Consider the following 20,807-nt stretch of genomic DNA (forward strand, 5'->3'; position numbering starts at 1 on the left):
ATTAAGGGAAGAGTGTAGCTGTTGTGGGTGGTGTTTTATCACAGTGGGGTAGATGGCATTTTCAGCAGTATTCTGTGGAGGTGCGTAGGGTCGTTGGTGGTGGTGTCATGTGTTGGACTTTAGAAATTATCTTTGATGGTGTGTGTAATCAGTGATTGTGCTGACATGTTATATAGTGTTGGGGTATGCTAGCAGTAACTGTCATCAGTATTAGGTAATTGTGGTGTGGTATGGCAGGTGGTTGATTTACATGGTGATGGTCTAGTGTAACATGCAGTTTCGTCAATAGTGTTATATGGTGGTGGGGTATCGTGGCAGCCAACGTCTGCGGTGGTATATAGCTATGTTGGGTTGTTACAGGAAGCTCTATTGCTATAGTGTTCTAAAGTCACCAATAGTGGAACCGAACCAGCTATTTCTTCTTAGGTAATAAGTCATGATGTAGTTGTGTTGGAAGAATAATATTGTGTTTGAGGCATGTGGGCTGCTGAATTCATATCTTGTGCATAGATCGCCGCCTAGTGTTGGGTCCGGATGATTGCACTTGTTGTCTTGGAAGAGTCTTCGAAGTATCACAAGATAGTTGACTCCTCCCTTGGACTACAGTGCGCATGGGCATCCTCTCCATCCTCAGATTGTTTTTTTCCGCCATTGGGTTCGGATGCAAACTCCTATACTCCAACTTCGGAAGCGAAAACAAAACTTTTATAAAGGCCAAAAGGCCTTCGATTTGACGGTATTGTTCTCGATCGGTACCTCTCTACTCAATCCAACCTTCCATCTCCAAGCGGTCGTCAACGCGGGCAGTTGAGCCTTTTCAACGCCACGTGAGCCGACCAATGATGGAAAGAAGCCCGTTTAAAAGGTGCCCGCAATGCCACGCAAAGTTCCCACATACTGATAAGCATTCAGTATGCAACAAGTGCCTTTCCCCAGACCATAAAGAGGAAAGCTGTCCAGCCTGTGCACAGTTTCGATCCAAGAAAACTATTCGGAACCGACGTGCAGCCAGGCAAGAAATGCAGCGACAGGCACCGGACCCGGACAACATCTTCGATGACGACCAGGAACTACAAGAGGCGCCGGACTCGGACCTAAAGATCGTCACCGTAGAGTACTACTCGGACTCCGATGAAGAGATACCACCGGGCAAATCGTGAGTACCCTACCCCCGACACCATCTACCCCAATAACAACGGCTCCGGTTAAGGCATCGCCAAAAGGCCTTAGCCAAGATCATAAAAAATTTTCGATTGCCCCGCCATCTGGTTTGGCTCCGAAACCGAAACCTTCGGAAACCCCAGGGCCCAGTAACATCGTTCCGAAGAAGGTTCCAGAGCCAAAGAAGGTCGCCGACCCGAAGGGCGTCTATCAGAAAGCGGACGTACAGCCAAAGAGCGTCGAGCCGAAAAAGACTGTCGACCCCAAGAAGGCCGTGCAGCCCAAAATTGTCGACCCAAAACTGGTTGTCGACCCGAACAAGGCCACACAACCCAAGGGCGCCGAACCAAAGAAGGTCGCCGACCCAAACGAGCCTTCGGCACCGAAAAACGTCGACCCGACAAAAGGCGCCGTACCGAAGCACGCGTCCAAACCTGAACGTCCTCTCGGAACCAAAACACCGGATCCGAAGACACCAGTCGATCCAAAAAAGACAATCGACTCCGGAAAGGACACTCAGCCGAAAAAACAAAAGACTCCAGTCGATCCCAACAAAAACATCGACTCGGGAGACAACACTTCTCCGAAGAAGCCTACGGAGCACAAAAAACGCGTCGACCCGAAAGACACAGTTGACCCGGAAAAAAAGTCCAGAGCCGAAAAAGTCGCTTCCTAAACCTAAAGTAGTCTACAAACCAAGGCCTAAGACTCAACCCAGGACTGTTGAGGAAGAACCCTTCCACCCAGATCCCTCTAACGACCAAGCAAAAAATGTTATTGACCCACAGACTGGTAAAGTTACCATCCTGCATAGGAAAAAGAGGCCTTTGGACTTTGAACCTCAGTCCCCCATTCCACTAAAGGAAAAGGACTTTGGAACTTTTCGTTCTAGACCCTTCATTCCTTTTCAACCTATCATACCTACTACTCCTTTCAATCCTTATGTTCCTTACTCTCCCTCCCATCACGGGGACGACTAGGATAACACAGGGGATGACAAAAACAAGATTCCTTTCTGTGTATTCTAACTTAGATCTCAAGTGTAACTTGTAAATAATGACACCTTTCTTGAAAACTATTCTATCCCCAACTACTCATATACTCGTACATAAATCAAATCATAACATAAAATATATCAAAACAGTATGTATTAAAAAATGACTTAATATAAACAATTTCTTACACGTGTATTCATAAGTCACAATAAATGATACTCGGTACATAAATATAAAATAATCAATTAAAAAGCCAGTTTTGTCTCTTACACATGTATTCATAAGTCACAATAAATGATACTCGGTACATAAATATACAATAATCAATTAAAAAGCCAGTTTTGTCGACGCGTTTCGGTGCTTCGATGAATAGGACACCTTCCTCAGGACTATATTAAAAACATCTTCATTCTAAAAAAACATATAACATTTATTAGTATACAGTATATGGGGATTTTTACGGTTTTTTTACAAAAAGTTTTTCAAGGCTCATACGGTGTCAAGAACACAAGTAGTCAATTCATCTTACATTTATAGCAATTTTAAATTTGCTGTACCAGTCTTGATCCGGGAGTTGAGGTAACTTTAGATAACCTCCTTGGTTTCAAAGCGCATTCCCCACCACTGAACTTCCCTTGCTACTACTAGGCGCATGCGCAGCCCTCAAGCCATTACGCATGCGCAGCGTCCCACTATCACCTAGCCAACCAACCTGCCCACGGGCCTCCGTAGTGTCCACGTGACATACCCCGGAAGCGGGTTTCTCAGAGATATCTACTCCGCGCACGCCCACTCATTCTAACCGAGCGGCGGAAAGTAGATGTAGGCTACAAGCCTTTCCTCTTCACTACGAACTGTAAGTAGATTTTCCCTTCCCTGGGGGAGATCTCAATTCCTGAACGCCCCAGCCCACACCCATAAGAGCTTCCTTTGTCGATATTAACCTAAAACATACCTTTCCATATAGAATATGTTGACAGGAGTGAAGCGCCTACCCCGTGCTCGATGAAGCCCAACACGAGTATTACTCTAGTAAGCCCTGACTCTGTCGAGTCCTGCTCCGTGTCTCTCTCAATGTTATATGTTTGTGTGAGTCTTGTATGTCTTTGTACACATCACGAATCCTCAGTTGGATATTTTTGAGCCCATAACTCAATGTATGGTTTTTTTAGGCGTAGTGCAATTCACGCTGTTAAAGATATGAGCACTGCTCTTTATTCTTCCATGTAAAAGCATGCTGATCCAGGCACACACCAAGGATACCTAAGTTTCATCTGTAGACTCTTCCCTAGGTATACCATGCCGCAGCGTACACTCTCACAAAAAGAGCACGCTCCCACCCCATAAGTAGACACGCCCTCTACTTCAGAAGGCACCTTTTCCATTCACCACTGTGGAACGAAAGGACAACTGCACGACGTTTTTTCACCTAATCACTGCACTTCGTAACAGGATAGTAATCACTTCCTTTACTTCTTTTCCTTCCATAGGTTTTTTGTTCATCTCCTATACCTTAGGAGTGACTTCCCAGAGATACAGTTTTATCTTCTGGAAGACCAAGGATTTAGGACAGGGTGCGTCTTTTAGGGGACCCACACCTCCCACTTCCTTGTTTTGGTCCTGAGGAATACCGGGGATTACCCCTTATGGTAGAAACATGTCGACCAACACATAGCAGAGATACACAGGTCGTAACTCCCCTGCCAGTATCTCACCATACGTTTTAATTTTGTCCAGTTACCTTTTTATTAAAGCTAATATTGAAGTACTAACCAGGACAATTTTAACACTCACACTGTTTTTTTGCACCCCACACTTCACTACCTGCTCCACTGTAACCCAGGTGTTGAAGCACACCCAAGTGACGCTAGGCCACTTGGGTGGGCCCCGATGATGAAGCAAGTCACCACTAGGTGGTGAGTGAGGGGTTTACTAACAAAGGAACAGTGTTTCCTTGTCAGGATAAGAGCCTTCACTTCCCTCATCGGGTGGTACTCCTCCAGCTGTTTGTTATAAAAACTTTAGATAATCTCCTGCAACTCTGCTTTACCATCAACGGATCTGTATATACAATAATATCATTTTAGAATCCTAGTACATCAATTACCGGAATGTATTTATTTACATCAGGACAACGAAAGTGTCTCGCTTACTTTGTGTTTTTTATAAGGCCATGCGAGTCATTGGATAAACTCCACGAAGCTTTATGTTAATACTTTATGCCAGTTGTAACCACCTTTCCATTCCTTTCCACGCCCTTTATCTTCCCATTTCTTGTCACCTAATATTATATTTAGGTACATCCTCTGTTTACATAGTATTTATTTCGTTTTAGGCTGAGGGCATGCTGATTAGAATTAAAGCGTGCCCTCACGATTACTGTTGGCTCACTCGAACACTTCTTCTTATAATATTAGGTGACAAGAAATGGGAAGATAAAGGGCGTCTCCCTTCTTCTCTTAAATAAATCAATAAAAGCTCTAGCACTAAATTTAGCCGGATATATGTATGTGATTAATCCATACACAGCGCCCATAATGAATAAAACTCTTCTTACTGTTTATCCAGATGGTAAGGATCACCTCAAATTAAAAAGAGGAAAGACGACCGCAACAAACCCCACATGAATTAAGGAATGGAAAGGTGGTTACAACTGGCATAAAGTATTAACATAAAGCTTTGTGGAGCTTATCCAATGACTCGCATGGCCTTATAAAAAACACAAAGTAAGCGAGACACTTTCGTTGTCCTGATGTAAATAAATACATTCCGGTAATTGATGTACTAGGATTCTAAAATGATATTATTGTATATACAGATCCGTTGATGGTAAAGCAGAGTTGCAGGAGATTATCTAAGGTTACCTCAACTCACGGATCAAGACTGGTACAGCAAATTTAAAATTGCTATAAATGTAAGATGAATTGACTACTCGTGTTCTTGACACCGTATGAGCCTTGAAAAACTTTTTGTAAAAAAACTTAAAAATCCCCATATACTGTATACTAATAAATGTTATATATTTTTTTAGAATGAAGATGTTTTTAATATAGTCCTGAGGAAGGTGTCCTATTCATCGAAGCACCGAAACGCGTCGACAAAACTGGCTTTTTAATTGATTATTGTATATTTATGTACCGAGTATCATTTATTGTGACTTACGAATACATGTGTAAGAGACAAAACTGGCTTTTTAATTGATTATTGTATATTTATGTACCGAGTATCATTTATTGTGACTTATGAATACATGTGTAAGAAATTGTTTATATTAAGTCATTTTTTAATAAATACTGTTTTGATATATTTTATGTTATGATTTGATTTATGTACGAGTATATGAGTAGTTGGGGATAGAATAGTTTTCAAGAAAGGTGTCATTATTTACAAGTTACACTTGAGATCTGAGTTAGAATACACAGAAAGGATTCTTGTTTTTGTCACGATATTTCCCAGTCCTTTCTGGGTTGATTAGGGAAAACTCTCTCTTTTTCCTGTCTAACACAGGGGATGAGCCACAGCCTCAATATGACTTCCCACAGGACACTGAACCACAGGAACCATGGGAAGAGCCAACTGACCCTTACAACACCCATCCAATCCCTGACATGTCCTCTTATCCTACTAAGCTGTCTCCTACTGATGACACCGTAGTTTTTAATCAGCTCATAGACAGGGCTGCAAAGTTCCACAACGTGGATATGCATAACGACCCCGTTGAAGAAGATTTCTTGTTTGACACCTTCCCTACATCAGAAAAAAGTGTCAAAACACTTCCCATGTTAAAGGGAGTTCTGAACCATGCACCTGACATATTTAAGGACACAGCCAGGGCACGGGTAATCAACCCCAGAATAGAAAAAAGTATAGGGCAGCCCCTACAGACCCTACTTACATCAAAGGGCAGTTACCACTTGATTCACTGGTAGTGGCCAACGCACGTAAAAGAGCCAACTCCCAAACAACCGGGGAGGCATCTCCCCCGGACAAAGAGTAAAAAATACTAGAGGCATCAGGGAAAAGAGTAGCGGCACAAGCCTCCAACTCGTGGAGGATAGCTAATACACAAGCTCTACTGGCTCGGTACGACAGGGCGCGTTACGACCAGCTAGAGAGCCTAATGCAACACCTACCTGAGCCTTTCAAAGCACAAGCCCAAGATCTCATACAGGAGGGAAAATTCATAACAAACGCCTCCATCAAATGCGCGCTTGACGCAGCAGACACTGCAGCTAGGTCAATCAACACTAGCGTTCTACTCCGCAGACATGCATGGCTGCGTATTTCTGGTTTCAAAAATGAGGTATAGTCCACTATCCTTAACCACCTGTTAATCAGAACTTTGTTTGGCCCTGCTGTCGACACCATTTTGGATAAAATGAAAAAGGACACAGACAGCAAAATCTATGGGGGTATTGCAATTTCAGCAACAAAGGGGCTCCTTTCGTCGCTCCTCATACCTCACAAACAACGGCCTCATATAAAGGTAATGCACAAAGTTCCTTTACTAAAAACACCACCAGAGGAGGTTACAGAGGTAACAATACCAAGGGAAGAGGACGTAGAGGCAATAAGACCAGAGCCTCCACTGCCTCAAAACAGAGATTCTATTTCACTTCCTCCAGACCACATAACACCGGTCGGAGGCAGACTCCAACAATTCCTACCACTGTGGAACACAATTACCACAGACAGGTGGGTGAGAGAAATTATCCAGTCTGGCTACTGCCTAGAACTGACTTCTACACCACCAAACATACTACCAAGACATCGTCCAATGTCCAGAGAACACATCACCCTATTACAACAAGAGGTGAACTGCATGCTAGAAAAGGGGGCCATAGAGCAAGTCCCTTTCCAACAGCAAGGGAAGGGAGTGTACTCCCTATATTTCCTTATTCCCAAGAAGAACAGCTCTCTCAGACCAATATTGGACCTCATACCCTTCAATCAATATATACTATTGGAGCACTTTCATATGATAACATTACAACAAGTGCTCCCGTTGCTGCAACAGGGGGATTTCCTAGCAACACTGGACCTCAAGGATGCGTATTTCCACATACCCATCCATCCAGCCCACAGAAAATACCTCAGGTTCACAATAGAAGTCAACACTACCAATTCAAGGTTTTGCCCTTCGGGGTTACCACGGCTCCAAGAGTGTTTACAAAATGCTTAGCGACCATGGCAGCACATCTAAGGAGGCAGCACGTCCATGTGTACCCTTACCTGGACGATTGGCTTATACAAGCAAAATCGTACCACCAATGTGCAGCACACACATCTCAAACAATCCAGCTGTTACACAGCTTAAGATTCTCAATCAACTACACAAAATCACATCTGCAACCGTCCCACATACAGCAGTACCTGGGAGCCACCATAAACACCTCGGTGGCAAAGGCGAATCCAAACTCAGCAAGGTAAGCCAGTATGCAGACACTCATTCGCAAATTCCAGCCACAACACTCTCTGCCAGCTCAAGTTGATGGCCTCCTGCATATTCATTGTCCGACATGCCAGAATCCAAATGCGCCCATTACAGGAATGCCTAGCACGGCAATGGAACCAGGCTCAAGGACAACTAAAAGACCTAGTGTTGGTAGACAGTCGCACTCACAACTCTCTGCAGTGGTGGAACCCACAAAACCTTTCCAAGGGGGGACTGTTCCAAGAGCCGGTTCCACAACTAGTACGAACAGCGGACGCATCACTGACAGGCTGGGGAGCCCATCTGCTTCAATAAACAGTACAGGGGCTCTGGACAAACAGGCAGAGAAGGCTGCATATCAACCAACTAGAGTTGCTAGCGATATTCCTAGCCCTAAAAGCATTTCAGAAATACTTGTACAGCAAGACGGTGTTGATCCGGACGGACAACATGACCGCAATGTACTATATCCAGAAACAGGGAGGAACGCACTCTCCACAGCTGTCCCATCTGGCACAGAGCATCTGGAAGTGGGCGATTCCAAAAAACCTTTTTTTCCAGGGAAGGACAATCAAGTTGCCGACCTGCTCAGCAAGCACAGCCAGCAATTACACGAATGGGAGATTCACCCCCAGGTCCTCCAACCATTCTTCGAGGAGTGGGGTCACCCAGAAATAGACCTGTTCGCCACAAAAGAAAACTCCAAATGCCAATACTTTGCCGCCAGGTTCCCACATCCATTGTCACAGGGCAATGCGATATGGATGAACTGGTCAGGCAGATTTGCGTACGCTTTTCCCCCAGCACTACTGATCCCACTGGTGGCACACAAACTGCGGCAACACTCCCTCACACTAATCCTAGTTGCTCCCACATGGGCGAGGCAACCGTGGTACACGACGTTCCTAGAACTTTCAGTAGTTCCCCATCAAAGACTGCACCTTGCACCTCATCTTCTAACTCAGAACCATGGCGAAATCAGACACCCAGATCCCAACCAAATGAACCTAGCGATCTGGCTCCTGAGGTCTTAGAGTTTGGATATCTTAACTTGCCCCCAGATTGCATGAATATCATTAAGGAGGAAAGAAGACCAACCACAAGAGCGTGCTATGCAGCTAACTAGAAAAGATTTGTTATTTACTGCACCAATAACCAAATCAATCCATTAGACGCATCAATACAGAACATTATATGTTACCTGCTGCACCTACAAAGATGTAACTTAGCATACTCTTCAATACGGCTACACCTTGCTGCCATTGCAGCATACCTTCAAAACAGACAACACCTTTCACTGTTTCGAATACGAGCAACCAAAGCTTTCATGGAGGGTCTAAAAAGGGTGATTCCTCCTAGGCACCCCCTTCCCCAGTCTGGAATCTCAATATAGTGCTTACCAGACTCATGGGCCCTCCTTTTGAACCTTTACATTCTTGCGAACTACAATTCCTAACGTGGAAACTTGCATTTCTAGTGGCCATCACCTCACTCAGAAGAGTGAGTGAATTACAAGCGCTAACAATTCAAGAACCTTTCATGCAGGTACACGCCAACAGGGTGGTTCTTAGAACAAACCCTAAATTCATGCCTAAGGTTGTGTCCAATTTCCATATCAACCAACCAATAGAACTGCCAGTGTTCTTTCAAAATCAACAGTCAGTAGCTGGGAGAGCCCTGCACACACTAGACGTAAAGAGAGCTCTACTTTACTATGTGGACAGAACTAAATCCTTTTGGAAAGCAAAGCAACTGTTTGTTGCCTTTGCACCACAACACAAGGGGAATCCAATTTCAAAATCAGGAATAGCCAGACAGATAGTTAAATGCATTCCGATATGCTTTCAAAAGGCAAAACGCACTTTAACCGTCCCCCCAAAAGCACACTCCACTAGGAAAATGGGGGCATCCATGGCTTTCCTAGGAAATATTCCTCTTGAAGACATCTGTAAGGCAACCACATGGACCACCATACACACTTTCACAAAACACTACTGTGTAGATGTACAAACAAAACAGCAAGCTGCTGTAGGCCAGGCTATCCTCAAAACTCTTTTTCAAACTGCTGCAGCTGGCACAGGTAGCCACCGCTAGAGGAGATACTGCTATACAGTCTATGCACAAGATATGAATTCAGCAGCCCACATGCCTCGAACGGAATATGCTACTTACCAGTATGCATCTGTTCTTGGCATGTAGGGCTGCTGACATTCATATCGCCCGCCCTCCTCCCCGGTGCCTGTAGCAGCTGCAGCATTCTCATTGGCATGGCCATCTCTTACTTTGCTATCTCCATCTCTGCCACAATGGCGAAAAACAATCTGAGGATGGAGAGGATGCCCATGCGCACTGTAGTCCAAGGGAGGAGTCCCCTATCTCTTGATACTTCGAATATTCTTCCAAGACAACAAGTGCAATCATCCGGACCCAACACTAGGCGGCGATCTATGCACAAGATATGAATGTCAGCAGCCCTACATGCCAAGAACAGATGCATACTGGTAAGTAGCATATTCCATTCTGATGGCCGCATCTTCCTGTAGACTCCTTGCTTTAAGAATTACCTCTCAAAGCTTCAGGCTGCTCTGAAAAACGTCTCTCCAGCAACTGCATTCCCTTGCCGCCAGACACGGCTTTATCATACTTGGGCGCCAACCCCCTGGCTGGGATCAGTTCCTGGTTATCTGCACCTAATCTATGATGGTCCAGTTCTCTCTCTCTCTCTTTTACTGATGAAATTCCACAGCAATCCAGCAGTGATGAGGTCAAATGCCTCCTCCAAAAGTTTCAGGTTCAAGCCTTGTTCCAGATACCACGTGAAGATGTTCCTTTCGGATCCATGTGAAAACTGCATGTGGTGACTCGGATCGGAACACCACACAGTGGCCTGAGATTCTTGTGCGTCCTTGCACACAAAGGCAAGAAGGATGCGGAAGGTCAAGCTTTTTCTGGCTAAGGTATGCAGGGAAATTTTTAAGCATTTTTCTTCACCCTCCGTTAAGTCTCTCGTAAATGAACGATCTCCCAAAGATATTACAAAAAAATGGAAGAAGCTCCATAGGAAAGAGAAGTCCTCATCTTCCTCGACTATATAGTCCTGATCAAGGTCTTTTGAAGTGCCCACTGCATTCCCTGACACCAAAATCTTTCTCTTTGTCAGAGCAGCACATCTGAGACTGGAATTCCTGGATTCGTTGCCTGATCCTATGCAGGTCGAGGCCTTCCAGCACCCCATGTGGATCTGTTCAGGACAATTATGCACCACTGCACAAGGGAGAATGCGCTCCAGCTTGCCTCCTGATGCAGGCGGCACCATCTGTGACGCCACCCAGTGCAGCTTCTCCACAGCCTTGAGTGCCAAAAGGAAGCAACCAGCCTGTCTGTGTGCCTGGCAGTCTATGGTTGATTGCTTCATCTCTCCGCGTGGGCTCAGAAGTTGCCCACTGAGCCAACCAAGACATCCTTTTTGAATCGGTGTCAAAAGACGTGAGTGGTGAGATGTAAGTTAAGACAAACTTTAATGATCTTCATGCTGAGCATCTTCCAAGGGCTTAGATATTTCACCACATGGGGGAGAAACGATTGCAGTGTATGATAAAGATAATTGACATACAAGTTGATGACACCCTTCCCCACTGTCAAACTGAAGGTGGCTTATTTTTTAATTTAACTAAATTCATGTGGCCTGGACGCTTTTCTAGAGAGAGATATCCCTTACCTTTCTGGCCCTGCCTCTGAGGAAATTTCTGCATTCACTACTGTCGTACAGAAAACATTTGAAACCTTGGAGCTAAACCTGCCCTCTGCAGAGACAACGTCTAACATTTTGACTGAGATCTTGCAACGCCTTTCCTCAGTGGCTGAGCTTCTCCAGTTCACGGAGGCCCTCTTGGTTCCTGTCATGGCTGTATGGCCAAAGCTGTTATTGGGCCCAGCAGTCCACAGACAGAGAGGCACATGCCGTAGGCCTGCTCTGGGTGATCCCTACCCTTTGTGTCTCACCTGTCACCAGAAGGTGTGGCTGTGCAAACCTCCTCTCAGCAAAAATCTGAATGTATTCTCCGTGATGCCTCCTAAAAGCAGCTTGACTCTGTTGGCCAAAAAGTCTTTCCTTCAGGCATCTTAGAACTCTGCGCTGCTAATGCCATCTGCCTCCTGGGTTGGAATGTTCATTTCTTGTGGGAACCGGTGAAACTTATATGGATTTGTTTGGCAGACCATGAAATGGCTGTTTCCACAGACCTTGAAGTGTGGCCTGGACTCAGCGGGCTTCTTTACTTGATCCATGATCATGGCTGTCACACTGCGCGGACACATTTGGATGCGCTCCACTTGCTTTTCATGACATGTCCAAGCCACGCTCAAGGACACGTCCCTCGATGATCAGCTGCTTTTCGGAGAGTTAGATGACTATTGCCTGGAATTCTTTAAAAACCGCAGAGCTATGGTGGCCTAGTCACCTCAGCGCCGCGAATCCACCAGCTATATAGAATGTTTTGTGACTACTCCAGGGTAGTAGAGTCCAGGCAGAGACCACTTTCCCAACCTGACAAGAATCCCTGTTGGCAATACTGCTGCTTTCTGGGCAGGTTTATATCCAGGGGATGAAAGCAACCGCAGTAGATGAGAGCTTCAACATCCTCTGCCACCTCTGCTGCTGCAAAACCCATCTGACCCCTCCCCCCCTACCACTCCCCCACCATGCCTGTTTAATCAGAAAGGGCTGCTGCCTTCCCTTCCCATTTCCACCAGGGTATGCTCTCTGCCACATGCCTCCATTTTGGAGGTGGAAGATCTTGCATTGTGGAGCAAGGGGGCCACAGCACTGGTAACTCTGGATGAAAGAGGAAGACGATTTTAGTGCCTTTATTTCCTGGTCCCCTAGAAGGATGAAGATTGAAATCTATCCTGTATCCTTGTCTTCTGAACTTGTTTGTTCAGTAGGACTAGTTTCCGGGTACTACTGTCCTGGATGCAGGGGAATGGATGCTATCTTTGGATCTTCAGGATGCTTGTTTACATTTTCGAATTCTTCCCGCCCACAGACACAAGTGGAGGTTCATGGTAGCATTCCAGAAGCATCCGTTTCCAGACGTACGATTCACTCTGACCGCCCCATACGTCTTTATGAAGGTGCCTGTAGTTGTGGCAGCTTCACTGCAGTTGTCAGTCCATGTATTTCTAGACTGGCTGCTGAAAGCTGAGTCCCCTGTGCTGGTCGGGAATCACTGTCAGTGGACAATAACTCTCCTACAAACCTTGGTATTGACTATAAACACCCTAACTCCTATTTTCCCTCACAAAGGGTAACCTTTGTAAGGGTGGTTCATGAAGGCTTCTCCTCCACGCTAGACTTCAGAGTACGAGGAATACCAGTGATCAGATTCGGAGTCTTCTAACTCGGGGTGACTCCTGATCCTGCATATCTTGCCTCTGCTTGGCCTCTTGACCCTGGTTCTGGATCGAAGCAACACCTGCTCATAAAGGTTTTACGCAGGGTGGGCGGCCTGCTGTACCACAAAGGCATTTTTCTCTTCCATCTCCGGGAGCAACATTCAGATTCTGTTAGACTGTGCCACCACCACCATGCATGGTGGTGTGGAGTTGTGAACTCTGTGATGGGAACAGATTCACATGTGAAATTGGGCTCAGCATAAGGGCATCTTCCCGGTGACTGCTAACCAAGCCGGCTCCGACAGTGCAAGGGCACATGCTCTTAGACGTCTCTCTGGAGGACCACGAGTTAGAGCTGTTTGCAGGAGTGAGGGAGATGCTAGTCTCCAGTGGGGGTTTCTACTGGTGAGCCTCTGCACCACAGCTCAGAAGAGGTAGTCCTCAGCGTTGTGCTATACACTTCCTCTTAATGTTTCATCGGGGAAAGCCTTCAAGTTCAACTGGACTCGGGGTCCACTGTGTTCATTTCCATTGATCCTGAATCTGCCACCATGAAAGCAGAAGGTGCATGGTAGAATGGAGCACAGCTGACATTGATCACCCTAGACCTGGCTTGGAGGATATGGTACGCCAATCTGTTGTCACTCAACTGGCTCCTGTGGCGGTTCTTCATAACGAGTAGAGGAGCGTCGCCCAGCCTGCAGCTAGCGTCGCAGGTAAACACACAGAATAATAAAATGGTCATTACCATTTTAATATTCTGTGTGCTGCTGTGCCAGCCCGTATTTTCTCCAAACAAAGGTTCACAGTGTACACAAAATGATCATAGAACAAACATATTTAGATCACAAATGCTTAAATCCAACAACCCTACATACCTAATCGTGAAAAGAAAGATAATAGAAAGCACGACCCATAAAAAGCAGAATAAAAAAACAAAACATATATACAATTCTTTATTTAGTAAAAAAGTAGTATCATGAGGCTCAGACAGGTAAGCTGTTACATATAACAATTAGAAGACATTCACAACCAAACAAGTGGCGTACCAAAAGTGGTTACATAAAAGTTGGAGTTCCAAAAAGATATACTGGGACTACAACACGCAAAACAATGTGTCCTCCATAAATTGCGGCCACAGTTGCGTCAACAACGTTTCGACCTTTGTCATAAGTACGCGGTCATCTTCAGGACAAATAAACAACTGAGCGTCCCACCAGACAATTAAGTTCGCAGGAAGAAGAGCAAGCACAGTTTTACTTAGTGCTTATAGGGGAGAAAATATGTTTGTGTAAAATAACAAATTACATAGGGCGCACTATGCAACTCGACTTCTGTCACTTCTCAACTTCAGCAACTGTTAGGAGTTAATCACGGGTAACAAGTCCTGGGTGAAGTGTGTCCTTTAGTGTAAACTTCCACGAGGTGCCCGAACGGCAAAAGAATTACCGCATCTCACTTCCAGAGCAGTGCCAGCCCGGGATGACGTGTGAGGGTGGGAGCGGGACTGCATTAGCTGCATGGTAACTGCTGCCGTGAGATTGTCAGATAGGGTGGCTGTCTACAGCCACCTATCCGACATGTGCTCTGTAGACCCACCAATCTCAGGGCTCCAAGCCTCAAATGAGCGCTGGGTTAGCCTGCTCCAACCAATCCTGGAGTTGTGCTCATGCTGAAAAGAACATAAGAGCTGCTACAGGATTGGTTGTTTGCACAACAGGAAGTTGTGAGCCACCTTCCTGTTTTCCACCCAGGACTCAAGAGAAGAGACACACAGCATGGGTGAATCTTTTCGGCATTGCGCGGGACCCTCCCTTCTGTTTTTAAATATTAGTAACCGCTACTGATTGGCTTCCCCTCTTGTGCAGAGCAGACTTGCTCCCGCAGCAGGTCCTCCATCACAGTCTCCAAACACTACAACTGCATACGTAGAGAGTGAGGAGTTCTGGTTAGTCATTTTGCCTGCCTACTGATGTCATCTTGGCAGCCAGGAAGACTACTACCAGTACCTCTAACTGGGGTAAGTTTGTTCAGTGTTGTGAGTCTGATGGCATCAGGCCCTTCAAGCCCCATCTTTCCAGCGTCAAAAGGGACTTACCTTTGGTAACAATATTTCTTGTGGATACATTCTCTTTCCACAGATTCCTCACTGCCCTCCGTTCTCCTCTTAGGAGTCAGTGCGGTGACTAATAAGATCCCACGGCGTGCAAACATTTTATGTGCTGCATATGTCCCTGCTGTTGCTCTCGGTTCCTCTCATCACTCCTTGCGGGGGCAGAGATAAGTTATGGGCCTGATGCCAACGCAGCATTTGCCACCTAATATACCCCAGTGCCATCATGCGCGTGGGCGGAGTCACGTCTGATGCTGCATGATGCCACCGGCTGTGGCTGGGAAGCCTTTGCTAGGAAAAAGATGTCCAGACCAATCAGAAGCTGGAGAGTGAATTCTTAAGGTGAGGAATCTGCGACAAGAGGCCGCATCCACCAGAAGTAACTTTTTCTTTTGTAAGCGTGCGGCCAGCTTTGTCAAAAGCTTGTGGTTTGGGAGGAAAGCTGGGGAATGGTTGAGAGAAGAGTCGGAGATCTGTGGGGCTGTCAGTGTAATGTTCTTGTTTTGGTTGTCTATCCTGTGAGAGGAGAGGTCTCTTTTGATGCTTTTAAGTTGAACTTAAAACACCTTTTGATTTAGAAATACCCACTTAATTAACCCCCACCAGCTGCTATAACTTCCTTAAACCACTGTTGTAGCAACTTTCTTAGGAACGTTTGTAATGCGCTCTGACACCACTGGGTCTAGCACAGGCGTATAAAACTGTAGATGCATAAATCTGGTATCTGGGGGTATTGCAGGAAGAGTTCAGTTTGGAAGAGTGTAAGCTGTCTTCCATCTTGAGATCAGTGTCCCTTCGAGGGTTTGTTGGCATTATCAGATGCTGCAATGTTTTTAGTTTCCAGTTGTGTGAGCGTTTTGCCGATAGGCTAAATTAGGAGTTTGCATTTGAAGGCCTTTTCCGATAAAGGTTCTGGTTGCTTTAGTGACCCTTCCCAGAAGTTATTACTGGAGAAACCTGCTGATCTTGTGATTCGTTATTGGATTTTTTTGAAGACAGTATGCTTTGAGCTAACTCCTGGATCTGTGTTATGCTTGCTGGCACACTAACCTCTTGTGGCTGTCCTGGCTGGTTTTCGTAATGTGGTCTGTTTCCGAACTTATCGCTATATGCTCCTCAGCATAGAATCCTAGCTTGGGCATACAAGTGTCTCTCAGTTACCATTATAGTGGTTTTGTGAGACGCATTGTGCCTGCCTTTTGCTTCTTGTATAATTAATCTCGCGAGAAGCCGCCTATGGCACTGCTTTTGGGACAGTCCTTTTGCTTGTACATCTGCAAGCGGCAAGCGGAATACTGGACGTCTACTGGTGGGCTCACACTTTTCTGTTTTGATTACACACTTCACTTCCCCTCTTCTTCCATTTTCCCAGGTCCACATTTTGTAGCTGTCAACAACAAGAATGAAATTGTGGTCACAGACTTCCACAATCACTCTGTGAAGGTAAGAACCAAACTGTCTGTCTTTCTGTCCTTTTACTTACCAGTTGCTTAAAGTGTCCTGCTCAAGATTGGTCCCCGGATAATTCTGGGCTGCATGTCTTTCCCTAACTTGTGCAAGCTCTTCCTGCTGTTTTGTTTGACCCTTCTCTTTACTTGTTGTCTTGCTTTCATTGTCCCTTCTTTCCCAAATATCCAATAGATGTTTTTTCCTTGTCGCTTGACATACACTACAAAGGACACTCTTCATTTTTCTATCCATGTTCTTTTCTTTCCCTTCTTTCTTTTCTTGAATTCATCTCTTTTTCTGCAAGGACAGTTGTGTCTCTCTTTGACATTAAGTTGTTGCGTCTGTTCTTCTGTATCTTTCTGTGGCCATTCATTATTGTCATCCCAACAATCCGTTTGAATGGCCTCTGTCCCATTTTTCCGTTTCTGCAGATATCGCTTTCATCACTGTTTGACAGCCCAGAGTAGCACCTTGCTTTTCAGAACTGTCTCCAAACTATGATTTTACCTCTCCTTCCATCTGCCTTTCTATTTCCTAAATTCACTTTGTATCTCAGCAGGTGTTAATCCTTCTCTCTTCGCTTCTATTACCAACCTTCCTGACAGTTCTCCTCTTTACTCGTCTTCCCCTTACTACACATCTTCTTGTCTTCTGTCCTGTTCTGCTTAGTTCCTTGATGGATTTGTATTCTCTGTTCTGAGTTTGGGGTCATTTTTACAAGTTTAAGAACCTCTGCAAGCCTTGTTTAGGGGAATGTTTTTGATTTGACCCTGATGTTATTGACTCAATCCCCGTAGATTGCTTTTTTTCTTAGAGAAGTCAAGTTTCTTTTTGCATTGTTCGGATGGGGTGAGGAATCAGCCTGCTCATCTTATGTTTTCCAGATGTGGGCGGTAAAGTAGAATTTACAAGTTTGACTTCTGATAAGTCTTGCAGTCGGCCTTAAAGCGTGGGGGTTGCCATGAAGTTGATGAGATAGTACACAATCTTACTGCAGATTTGGTTTGTTTACTCCGTAGATTCAAGGTGCTGATTTGGCTTTCTGGGCTGTCAAGATCTGCTGACATTGTCTCCAATATGGAGATTGGTAGCTTGCTCTCCAGCCATAATTTACGGGTGCATGTAAATCATTCATGTAGAAGCGCTAAATTAGAGCTAGCCCACAGGCTTGCCGAAAAGATCAGCAGGTGAAAGAAAAAGCGCCTGTGCGTAACACCCTCAGAAGGATTGAGTTGTGTTAAATTACAGAGATTTATAAGACACATGTGCCACCCTTCCACAAGGTCCTTTCTGTGCTCCAACTCAGAAAGTTCTCCACAGTTGAGGGAATGTTTCTCTCTGGAATCACCACTGATGCCTAGGTTTCCTCCAAGAAAGGGTATCTTCTACATCTCCCACAGCCACATCCATGCCGGCCACCTCTTCCCCAGTCGTCCTCCCTTGAATTAATACTGGTGCCTGAGAAGCTCTTCCTTTCCGTAGTAGTGGAGACACGCTTGCCCTCACAAGGGGACACCAGGAATACTTACAATGTTTTAGAGTAATTAAGTGTTGTGGAAAGTTCTGCCACATTGTGGCTGTTTACCTCAACAAGTTCTTTCCCTTCACAAGTTCAAGATGCCTCCTTAGGCTCTAGTGCATACAGCATTTCAATGGAATGACTGGCTGTGCTGCATTTGCTTCCTGGATTCTTATCTACCCTGGGTCTGTCCTGCACTAGTACAGGCTGTGCCTCCTCGGGCCGGGTACCCACAGCACCAATGATGGATGCTGGCCTATGACCTAAACATGTCTTGCCAGGCTACAACTAAGGTTCTGGCATTGTGGATGCCATTGCGCTCTGCTGTTACTCGGACGATTTCAGAGCGGTATTGAAAGAGCTTACATTATCCAGCCTGGCCTTCACCCTCCGGATCTTATTCAATCTTGGGTTCTCTGTAAACTACCCAGATCCCATCTTAGTGTCCTCGAATAGTACCTAGTTTTGATGCCACAAAATAGGGAGTAAAATCCTTCCAACCTCATATCTTATCTGGAGCATTCATTCTCCCAACCTGAGAATCTTTTAAAACTGATGCAAAGACAAGGTAATAGAAGTACTTGTCTCTTTGATAGATAGTGAGGACAAATCTTTTTCCGCGCTCTGGCTGAATAATTGACTTTCTTTTTCCTCCTACTCCATGTTTGTCCTTTGTGTTACCAGTTCTTCTGAATACCCCTTTGTTTTGGCAGGTATACAGTGCTGATGGAGAGTTCCTCTTCAAATTTGGGTCTCACGGTGAAGGGAATGGGCAGTTCAATGCTCCGACCGGGGTGGCTGTGGATTCCAACGGCAACATTATTGTGGCGGACTGGGGCAACAGCAGAATACAGGTGACGACTCTTGGTTGGAACAATTCTACTGAGAATGTGTTGCAGTACGAGTCTGAATATCCGGTGTGTAAGATGCTGAACATTGTAAATGGCAGAAGCGTTGCTTGATAACACTGTGACTGATGGAACCGATGCATTTTGAGGTTACCACATGGGACTTAGTAGTAATCAGGCAGCAAGATGGGAGCACAGTGGAGCTAGAGGCAGTGGTTTTTGACAAGAGATTGTTCTGTGAGGTGTGGCGAAGTTTGAGTGGTAGAATTTACATTCGTGATAGTGTTCACCGCATACTTGCTGTAGATAAACTTGGAAGGAGAGATGAAACCGTGCCAGAAGTGAACAAAGAGTATAAAAGCAAAGATTCCTCTTCTTGGTGGATTGTGGGGCTGATGATGGGGCTTTTTGAACCATGATGACATCAAGGTGTAAGTTCCATATTAGAACTACAGTCTTGTCTTCAAGAGACAATTATCTGAAGGTACTGAAAAAACACAGGTGGTTAGTGTCCTAGTAAACTAGATGAGCTGTGCAGATTCATTCTTCGAGTCCTGCTTTCAAAGGACTAGAATGCAGGGATACCTAAGCTTTGTGCACCAAGCCCTAGCATCAGCTTCCTTCAAGACCCTAGCATGGGCACTTTTTCGTTTAAACACTGCATTATATGTATGAACTGTGTGACCAGAACCACTCGGGTGTTCTGTAGGAGAGATCAGCAGAGTCTGCTCTGCAGGACAAAGCGTTATGAGTGGGAATATTCTACTAGGTCAGCGTGGTACCTAACCTGCTATCGCAGTTAATTTCCCAAATCAGTTGTATTTTCTATCTTTTCACTGCCTTTCAAATACTTCTGTTTTGGAATTGTAGTGCTTAGGGAATGAAAAAGGTGGAATTGCTGATCAATTGAGACATTTTTTTCTGTGGTTGACTTGGCAGAATATTTGGGTTCCTGCAAAATAGTTTAGCTCTTGTGGAATTATCCTTTGGTTTTCTTGCTTGGCTGAAAGAACGTTGAAGTAGATGGATCCTAATGACGCAGTAGACGTACTATAAAGTCGTCGGGCATCTAGAACAATGAATCTCCCTTTTAGGGAACACATACAGGCAATTTGGGTCTTTAGAAGATCTAGTGCAGGAAAGTGAGTTGTTGAGCTGCAGACACAGGCTGCGGTTTGACACTATGCTGCTTATAAGGTTGAGTAAAGCATACTTGGTGTGGGGGTGTGCGCAATCGTGTGCGCTCAGTCGTTACTAGCCTTGGGTTAACTAAAACTGAGCTGAGATGCCTTTTGAGTGCAGTATGGCCACCTTTCACATTTTTCTCTTTTGTTCTCACACAGGTGTTCGACAGCTCAGGATCCTTCCTCTCTTACATCAACACCATGGCAGACCCTCTGTATGGACCCCAGGGCCTTGCATTGACCTCGGATGGACAGGTGGTTGTGGCCGATTCAGGAAACCACTGCTTTAAAGCTTACCGTTACCTCCAGTAACTGGAGGCCAAGAGAGCTGGTAGGAGCCTGCTTCTCTCGCCGCAGTGGAGGACAGCGGATTCAATCCCGACCGTAGCAGTCCAACATTACTTTTCCAAAACTTTAAGAAATACCTGTGCTACATCTGAAAAGAATTGGCATTGCTTGGGCCAAGGGATGAGAAAAAGAAGAGGGAAAAGAAAGTGAAGAGAAGAAAGTTCAACTTTCAAACTGTTCGTGAAACAAAACTGTCTTTAGAGATTGGCCGCTTCACTTGCAAATGTTGCCAAGCAACTCTACAGACTATTGCATGACACGAGCCAGTCGATGGGAGAAACAGTCAGCAGTGGATGACCTGAATGTGCAGTTGTACGCTGAACAAAATGTAAATTTGTCTTTTTCGAAGCAAATGATGGATT

General features: G+C 45.2%; 1 protein-coding gene across 2 annotated transcripts in view; it reads left to right on the forward strand.

The window, feature by feature from the left end:
- TRIM3 (tripartite motif containing 3) overlaps positions 1-20,575 on the forward strand; it is a 288,298-nt gene extending 267,723 nt beyond the window's left edge. For both annotated transcript variants that reach the window (XM_086933707.1, XM_086933708.1), the window contains exons 10-12: positions 16,470-16,540; positions 18,779-18,919; positions 20,257-20,575. In XM_086933707.1, coding sequence (XP_086789833.1) covers positions 16,470-16,540; positions 18,779-18,919; positions 20,257-20,409 — 365 coding nt within the window. In that variant the 3' untranslated portion in view covers positions 20,410-20,575. The remainder of the gene's footprint in view (positions 1-16,469; positions 16,541-18,778; positions 18,920-20,256) is intronic.
- The last annotated feature ends 232 nt before the right edge of the window (positions 20,576-20,807 follow it).

This window comes from Lissotriton vulgaris, chromosome 8 (genome assembly GCF_964263255.1).
Source record: "Lissotriton vulgaris chromosome 8, aLisVul1.2, whole genome shotgun sequence".
Taxonomy (NCBI): Eukaryota; Metazoa; Chordata; class Amphibia; order Caudata; family Salamandridae; genus Lissotriton; species Lissotriton vulgaris.